The 9,437-nt window shown below is 36.5% G+C and overlaps 1 protein-coding gene across 1 annotated transcript; it reads left to right on the forward strand.

Annotated features, from left to right (window-relative positions):
• Positions 1 to 6,128: 6,128 nt before the first annotated feature.
• LOC107494722 (aldehyde dehydrogenase family 3 member F1-like) lies at positions 6,129 to 7,111 on the forward strand. The gene is made up of 3 exons (XM_016115758.3): positions 6,129 to 6,509; positions 6,801 to 6,869; positions 6,962 to 7,111. Exons 1-3 carry the CDS (start codon positions 6,333 to 6,335, stop codon positions 7,109 to 7,111), a joined length of 396 nt encoding a protein of 131 aa, XP_015971244.3. The 5' UTR covers positions 6,129 to 6,332.
• The last annotated feature ends 2,326 nt before the right edge of the window (positions 7,112 to 9,437 follow it).

A 9,437-nucleotide genomic window follows, 5' to 3' on the forward strand; every position in this document is an offset into this window, starting at 1 on the left:
TTTATTATGGGAGGAATTTAGTTATATTATAGGTAAGGGTGTTCGCGGTGCGGTTTGGTTCTGTATTTTAAGAAAAAATCATCCGATCCAATGTTATACTAATTGTGCAGTTCGGTTTGGTTCATTTTTTTTATTAAGACCATCCGAACCAAATCAAACCAATTAAATTCAGTTTGGTTCGGTTTTTAAATTATTTTTAAAACCTATCCTATTCTAATCATCAAATCATATCTAGGGTACTAAAATAATTAACAATTTCGGAAAATCAGTAGATGCAGATGAAACAATGATAAACTTGACCCATAAATCACAAACAAATTAGCAAAAGCACAACAAATTAAAATCATTAACAATTTGGTTGCAAAAATAGCAGAAATAGATAGAACAATAATCAACTTGAACTGAATCAAGAAAATCAAGAAATACAACAAAACCAATTCAAAAAATTTTGCAAAAATGGTGCACCAATTCCAAACTGAATCAAGAAATAGAACCAAACTAAATAAAAAATACAACTAAACTAATTACAAAAATATTCATGTGGCGCACCAATTCCATAGATTCTTCCTCTTTCACCTTCCCTTTTCCTGCATTAACATTAAATAAATAAAACTTTCAGAATCAACCCTAAACCAGAATTTTCCAAAATCAAAAGAGAACGAAAATTTCAAAATTAAAAGAGAAAAATCAGAATCAACAACTCAACCATAGAATCAAGAACAAGCCAACTAAGTGTTCATTACAAATTAAAATCAATAAGAAGACTAAACCATAATTAATAAAAATAGAATCAGAACAAAAAAATAACCTGAGACTTAGGCTCCATTGCAGAGGACGACGGAGGTGCAGAATGGTGAGACGGCGGTGGTGACGAACTAAAAACCAGAGAGACTGGACAGATCAACGACGAATGAGAGATGGACGACAAATGGCGGCGGCTTCGACTGCGTCTGTTGCGTGCTGCTGCAGATCGTCGAAGATGACAGTGATTGTTGGTTCGTGGAGGAGGTGGCTGCTGGAGAGGTGGTGTGTGGAGTTGTCAAGGCTGAGGGAGAAAGAGAAGCACTACAAGCCTACGAGGAAGAGAGAGGAAGAGAAAAGGGTCGCGCCGTCGCGATGGTGCTGTCCGGTGGCATCGATGGCAGAGAAGAAGGAGGAGTTTTCGCTGAGATTCGGCGCTAAAGAGACTGAGAGAGGGCTCGAGGGAGTTAGGGTTTCTGCTAGGGATGGCTGCGGCTGGTTTAGGAGGAAGTGTGGAGGGAGGCTGCTTTTATAGTAGGGTTTTTAATAACATCAGCTCGGCTCGGTTTGATTTTTTCCACCAAATCAAAAACCGAACAAAACCCAAAAAAACTGCAAAAAATCATTTTTTTAGGTTTTTTCAGTTTTTAATTTGTTCGGTTATAAGTTTTTTTTGGTTCAGTTAGACGGTTTTGTTTAGATTGGATCGGTTTTGAACACCCCTAATTATAGGGCTATGTCAAGTTCCTTTTTGTTACATGGAGGATTTCAATGAAGTTGTGCATACAGAGGAAAGGAAAGGGGCGACTAGCTTGTCAGCATCTGCTGAAGACTTCAGAGCATGGATAAATGATATGGAGTTGGTGAACTTGATGCTTAATGATCGTAAGTATACATGGTTTAGAGGGCAGTCTTGTAGCCGTATTGATAGAAGTCTGGTTAGCCTAGAATGGCTAGATACGTACCCGGAGACTCGACTTAGAGGAGGGTCGAGAGGATTATCAGATCATTGCCCCTTGATAGTGGAAGATAAAAGAATAGTTTAGGGTCTAAGACCATCCCGTAGCCTAGACTCGTGGTTCACATATGAAGTCTTCTTAAGGATGTTGAAGGAAGAATGGAGGGGGTTGGGAGATGCACAGTTTCTGGATATGCTGAAGGCGGTGTCAAAACCGCTAGGTAGATGGTACAAGCAACACTTTGGGAATATACGTGAGAAGATTAAAAAGTTTGAGGATGAGATCAAGAAAGTGGACGATATGGTTAGCAACGGGGTATATGATGGTACAGTAGAAGCAAGAAGAAAGGCGTTTGTAAGATGCTGTGAGATATGGTATACGAGATAGTATATACATTGGAAGCAAATGTCTAGATGTCGACATGCTAAGGAAATGGACCGAAACACAAGATATTTTCACAATATCACATCAGCAAAAAGAAGGAATAACCGGATTGAGCCTCTAGTGATTAATGGGAGATTGGTAAGGAATAATGCAAGAATTAAGGTTACCACTAGGGATTTCTATAGAAAATTGTACCAACAGAAAGCTTCGCCAAATATTAGCTTTCAAGATGGTCTAGTCAATCAGTTGGAGATAGAGGAAGCTCAAGTGCTAGAGGTGTTGCCATCGGAGGAGGAAGTGAAGGATGCAGTATCGGATTGTGAATCATCTAAGGTGCCAGGTAGTGATGGATACAACATGAACTTTATAAACAAGTGTTGGGAAAAGATTGGAGTGGAGTTTACTAAAGCTGTGTTGATCTTTTTTGAGACGGCAAGGTTGCCAACAGATTCCAATGTTACTTAGGTAGCACTGGCTCCAAAATTTGTGGGCGCGAAGGAGATAAAAAAGCTTAGACCGATCAGTATGGTTGGATGCATTTATAAGGTGATATCAAAATTGCTGACAAGAAGAATGAGGAGCATAATGCCAGACTTAGTTGGAAAATCACAGAGTTCTTTTGTTAAGGGCAGGAGGATACATGATAGAGCATTAATAGCATGTGAAACGGTACAATGGCTAAAACTGAAGAGAAGGGCGTCATAATCATTAAACTGGACTTTCAGAAAGCCTATGACAGAGTCAAGTAGAACTTTTTTGATATTATGCTAGAAAAGATGGAGTTTGATAGAATATGGAGGGCATGGATTACAGAGTGTATTAGGACAACATCTATCCCATAATGGTTAACGGGTCACGATTGAAACCATTCAAGATGAAAAGGGGACTTCGGCAAGGCAATATTTTATCACTACTTCTATTCGTTCTTGTTGTAGATGTGTTGAATAGGATGATTGGAGAGGAAGTAAGGAATAGGAGAATATCTCCTCTTTTAGTGGAAAGGGATAATATAGAGTTATCACACATCCAATTGCTGATGACACTATATTGTTCTGTCCGCCGGAGGAGGAATCAATGAGAAATTACAAGAATGATAATGTTTGTGTTATGTGTAACAAGGAAGTTGAATCTGTACAACGTTTGTTTGTTACGTGTGAGTATGCTTGGCGGGTCTCGTGCGCATGGATTACTCATGTGGGTCGTGTTTGGAGCATCCCAGGGTCCATAAAAGAACACTTTGAGAGTTGGAGGATGATGCCTATGAGAAAAGACGAGCATAAAACATGGTCAGTGAGTTTTTTCTCAGTTATATGGATATCTAGTTGTGTAAAAATGAACACATTTTTCAGAATAAGACAACAACTATGGTGGGTTGTGTTGCTAGATCGTTTTGTCGCTCCAAGGATTGATGTGAAAATTAACTCACGTTGTTGATGGATATGCCAGAGATGAGATAAGAGTTGTTTTTTTTATTTTCTATCTTTGTACGCTCCACTGAGTGTGTTGAACTTGTTCTTCTTTCAAAAAAAAAAAGTGAGACTAAATTTTGCAAAAAAAAAAAAATTGAAAAGTTAAAAGTTGATATGAGAACCAAAAATTGTACATTCACGCATTTTTTTTAGTCAATGGGGCTAAAATCCCAGTGAGAGATTACAAAATCCTATTCATTTTGGGAAAAAAGTATCTCCTAGCATCATCACTCATAATTTGCCTTAGATTTGCAGAATGAAGATCCAGAAAATAGAAGTCTGGTTGACGACCAAACTTTCCTTAGCAAGACGGTCTACTCCTCTGTTAGCCTCTCTATACACGTGTGCTTTCCACCCTCCAACTTCTTCTAAAAAAAATTAGCAATGTTGTTGGCTATTGGTCTGAATATTCACTGCATCATTCTCTATTTGAAATGGCCTCCAAACTGCTTTGGAATCGACTTCAAGAGCTACTTTTCTCATTCTCAATTCCCAAGCCATTTGTATTCCATGCAAAACTCCCTACAATTTTGCTTGAAAAGCAATACACTCCCCCACATTAGCTTGAAATCCTGCTATCCAATTTCCGTGTTCATCTCTTAAAATGTCACCACACCCAGCCGACCCAGGATTTTCTTGTGAAGCATCATCCGTGTTAAACTTCATCCATCCCGTATCAGGAGGATACCATCTAATTTGCATTTGTGTTCTTCCCATATTACGCCTTTCTTTCATGTTTGTCTCACAAGCTTCTTGTATAAAATTCACATATTGAAAAATTACCTTCCATGCTTCTATAGGTCTCTTGAAAGTGAAATTAAAAATTTCTCAATTCCACCAATTCTAGAGCATCTAGGTAGTAACTAAAAAGATTGAAATCCATTGATTTTAGTTAGAAATTATAATTTATTCTGTTAAATTCCAGCAAAACTAGATATCAAAAGGAGCTCTAAAGAAGAGATCTAGTTTACTTAAGTGTATTAAGTGGATCCATATTCTAGACGTCATGGGCAATCTCCCGAAATATCACTACCACAAAAGCGGAAGATAGCGGCACACAATTAACAGCTGTTTTGACAATAGTCACTATCTGATAGATTTCCAACAGTTTTAATAGTAAACACGGGAAGAGAAGCTATTTGATTTGATTTTGCCACAAATTTTAAAAAAACGCTGCTAACCTAATTTTTTTTGGCGATATTTTAACTCCCCTTTCCCAAAAACACAACACTCGGCACTCAGCAGCTTCAACAAATAAAAAAAGAAAGAAAGAAATGTTAAGAGAAGAGAGGGAGAAACAGAGAAGGAGAGGAAAGGGAGAAAAGAGCCGGGTCGGCGTTGCTGAGTTTGCCGCCGCCGTCGCGTTGCCGTGCCGTTGAAAAGCCAGAACCGCAATAGAAAGAACTGCGAAGAGAGAGGGAGACCGCATCAGCTCACCGCAAAGCCAACGCCGTCGTCGTCCTCATCGCGGGTCTACACCGTCGCGTCTTGCCACCGCCGCCACCACTAAGCTTGCCGTTGTCGCCATTGAAGCCAAAGAGAGAGAGTGTGTTTGCGAAGAGAGGGAGAGCGCGCGCTCACGAAGGAGAAGAACGACGAAAAGGGAAGGAGAAGCAGAAGATGATGAACCCAGGGGAGAAGGAGGAGGTCTGTTCTCGCACCGTCTTGCTCTGTCGTCGCAGTTGCCATTAATTGGGGTCAAGGCCGTCACCGTCGCACCCTGTTCCAGTCGCCATTAGGGTTTTTTGCTGCTGCCATTGATAGCGCTGCCGCTGGGAGGAGCCGAAAGGGGAGAGGAGGTCGCCGTCAAACACGCCGCCACCAGTTACAACTGTTGCCGAAATCGGGACAGATTCACTGGTAACTCTGCTTCTTTCTTAGTTGTTGACCTCAAGATAAATGGTTCATTAGTTGTTTCCTTGCTGAAAATATATTCCTGCATTCTATTAGAAATAATTGTCCAATTTGAATTGTCCAATTCTAAACTCATCATCAACTGAGTACAGGTTATTAGCTCCACCAGATTCTATTTTTTATTTTTCCTTTTTTCTTTTTAAGTTCCTTAAAAAAGGCTCAAACTTTACATGACCCAGATGAGTTTTGATCTGCCAAAGTTGGTTTTTTTCAGAGCAGAATCAGAGAGAACAGAAAGGAAGAAACATTGGAAGATTGAAATGAATAGGCATAAGAGCAAATGAGTGGTGGGTATGCTAACATGAAGCAGAAAACTAAAGACGAACATGCTCTATGTGCAGTGTTGTAGTGTTGTTGTGTTGTGTGTTCTGAAGCTCAAAAGTGGAAGTCCCAAAAGATTCTGCATTGCTTTGCATTAGCGCGGCTCTCTTTTCTGAATCCCTCTTGCACTGCAAGCTCATCATCCGCCACAACCTCATTGTGCTCTTCTTGAATCCCTCTACGCAATTTGTAGCTGCCATCATCCTCCGCGTAGTTCCCACCTGCTCACGGTACCATATCCTTGACTCTGTTTTTTGTTCCTAGAATCTTAGATATAGCATAAACTTGTTATCTTGTGCATTTTGTTATTTTTATGGAATATGCACACAAACTGTTGATAGTTTTCCTCAGTGAAAAGCGGAGGAGCTCAACCTTTTATTTTAATGGATTTAATAAGCAGTTGCGTGATTCTTTCTCTTTCGAAGTTTTAGTTTGATTGTTCTATTTTATTTGAAATTAGTATATGTTAAAGGGTACCATTGATGGTGTGGTTATGAGTTTATCAAAAGATTGATTATGCTTGGTTTATTCATTATTATGCTTAATGCAATATTTTATGAATGATATGAAGGAGTATTATGGGAGTGGAGAGACAAAGAAAGTGTCATGGAGAAAATCACAACTCAAAGGGTTGCGTCGTTTCCTCATTGAAAAAGAAGATATTTTGAAGGCCTTAATGCTCGACTTAGGAAAGCATAAAGTTGAAGCTTTTAGAGATGAGGTTATGCCTTTATTTAATTTGTTTATAATTACACTTGAAAATGGTTTGTTTCTGTTCAAAAAAGTGTGTCATCATATATACTATTTACCACTTCTAAGTTTAATGAAAATATTTGACATTATTATTATTGCCTTTCTATTAGTTTAATCTTTAATCAATATAGTTCCTTCCTAATTTAAGCTTTCTTTAAATTCATGCATTATGCATGCATTGAGTAGTAATAATAGTAACATTAAAAAAAACTATTTTTCAGTTCTAATTGCTAATTAACGAATTGGCCCTTTTAAGCAGATAGAAACTTTGATGAAGTCCTTGAATTTTGCATTGAGTAACTTAAAATATTGGATATCAGGCAAAAAGGTGAGATCAGTGCCAATTTTCCTAATTCCATTTTTTTTAAATTTCAAAGATAAGCATTCAAGCCTAATGGATTCAAATTTGTTTTTTAATAGGCTAAATTGCCACAAATAGCACTGCTTAGTAGTGCAGAAATTGTTCCTGAACCTCTGAGCCTAGTCCTCATTATTTCATCTTGGAATTTTCTCTTTGGTGAGTCATGCTTTTTGAACCATTTTCCTTATGTTGATCAAGTATTTGTATAGCAAATTAATAGAGGGAGTTACAATTTAATTAATGACAGGTTTATCCTTGGAGCCACTAATAGGAGCAGTAACAGCTGAAAATACAGTGGTCTTAAAGCCTTCAGAGTTGTCACCAGCATGTTCTTCCATACTTGCCCTTGGACTTCCCAATCATAAGGTGTTTTAAGATTCATTAGTTCTAAAACTTTCTGTAGTTTATTTCATGCCATTGGACTTTTTTAGTTATGCTAATATTTCTGTTATCTGCCCATGGTAGCAAATCTTTCAAGTAAAATGGTAATGAATACTTTTCTCCTTCCTCTCAGGAAGCAATCTTCAGAGTTATAGCTACTATTCTTCATCTTGAAAACATTAACTTTGCAAAATCAAAAGAAGAAACTGATTCATCAGTTCTAGAAAATGAAGAGTCCAAGTTGCATCTCCAAATAACTGCAGAACTTCTCATGTGTGACCAAATTTCTGTTGTTATGATTTGCAATAGCTTTCTTTTTGTTAATGTTACATATCTTTTAAATTATTTCTTATTTCAGGTGCGATCCTAGTGCTTTGGAAGATGCACTTTGTAAGCGTGTGATGATTACCCCAGAGGAAGTTATTAAAAGAAGTCTTGATCCTCTTGGTGCAACGGTTAGCAGGGATGGTTTAGCCAAAACACTATATTCTTCTTTATTTGACTGGTACTATGTTAATGTCAAGTGTAAAATTATGAATTTAAAATATGAAAAATGTGTCCTATTCTATGTTTATTGCACTTATGTTATTTGAATATGAATAATTTTTTATCTGTTCTATTGTTATGTGCAGGTTAGTCCAAAAAATCAATGTCTCAATTGGGCAAGACCCAAAGTCAAAATGTCTTATTGGTGTTCTTGACATATATGGCTTTGAAAGCTTTAAGAATAACAGGTGAACATAATCATATTATTCACTCAAACACATGCGTGTGCGCGCGCACACACACACACATATCATTGTTCCTCTTGAGAGTAGCATAAATCTGAGTTGATATCTAATTCCCTCTTTACAGTTTTGAGCAGTTTTGTATTAATTTCACAAATGAAAAGCTGCAGCAACATTTTAACCAGGTATGAGGTTAGTTTTTAGATATTTGACAACTTCAACTATCACTTTTTCTCATAACATGCATTCTAACATGGATAATGTCCTGCAGCATGTGTTTAAGATGGAACAAGAGAGAAATACAAAAGAAGGGATTAAGTGGAACTACTTAGAATTTGTGGATAATCAAGATGTACTTGATTTAATTGAAAAGGTTTATACATACTTTATGGCTATGCTTCATTTTGCAATATTTATAGCTAGATTTCAATCTGATAGAGCAACATCTAATGTTATATATATATATATATATATATGTTTGCAAACTGCTTATGTAGTTTGCATTTGATTTACTTTGTAATATTCAAAAATGCAAATAAAGTGTATATAGATTCACTTACAGGTGGACTAATATGATGTTACAAACGCAAATAGAGTACATAATTAATTCCTCCCGTTATTCAATTTTTTTATAAGCTCAGGTATGAAATTGAGACAGTTCAAAACTGTCTCATTTTTTTAAAAAAATTCTACATAGATTTGTGGCGGTTTTAAACCGCCGCAATTTTTTTTAAATCCGCTGACAGAATAGCGGCGGTTTTGCAACCGCCGCAAAATCAACTATCTGATTTGCTGCGGTTGTGCCAGCGGTTTTCAAAATCGCCGCAAAATCAAATCTCCACCCCTTAATAGGCAACGCTTGTGGAACCGCTGGAATTTCGTTTCGCGGCGGTTCAAAACCGCCGCAAATTGCTAAAAGAACCGCCGCTATTCGGCGTGTCCCTTGTAGTGTATTGTAATGACCCTCAACTTTAAAAATATAAATATAAATATGTTTTAATTTATTTTATAAATCGGAGTTCCCTATTTTTATAAATCATTTTATTATAAGTAATTGAATTAATTTTTATAACTATTTGAGTTCAATCAAAGTTATATTCTAATATATATATATATAATGGTGAAATATTCTACATAATTAAAACTATAATTCTAGTAAATTATAAGTAATGAAACTTATATGTATATTTTAATTTGAGTAATTGATATTTTAATTTAAAAATAGAATTTAGTTAATAATATTATTATCGAGTTTGATATCCGCCAATATGAATAAATATCGATACTCTTTGGTAAACTTAGCTTTGCTAATGTTTCACCAAATATCTTTTATCTTTAAGTTACTAATATCATTTATATTAGTAACTCATATACATTTAACCTTATTATTATTATTATTATTATTATTATTATTATTATTATTATT

The sequence above is a fragment of the Arachis duranensis genome, chromosome 6, assembly GCF_000817695.3.
Source record: "Arachis duranensis cultivar V14167 chromosome 6, aradu.V14167.gnm2.J7QH, whole genome shotgun sequence".
Taxonomy (NCBI): Eukaryota; Viridiplantae; Streptophyta; class Magnoliopsida; order Fabales; family Fabaceae; genus Arachis; species Arachis duranensis.

Bases quoted from the DNA above. Each gene is read 5' to 3' on its own strand.
- LOC107494722 (XM_016115758.3), top strand. From the start codon at position 6,333: ATGCAATATTTTATGAATGATATGAAGGAGTATTATGGGAGTGGAGAG. The intron at 6,510-6,800 runs GTTATGCCTTTA...CCTTTTAAGCAG, and splicing joins TTGAAGCTTTTAGAGATGAG to ATAGAAACTTTGATGAAGTC. The intron at 6,870-6,961 runs GTGAGATCAGTG...GTTTTTTAATAG, and splicing joins ATTGGATATCAGGCAAAAAG to GCTAAATTGCCACAAATAGC.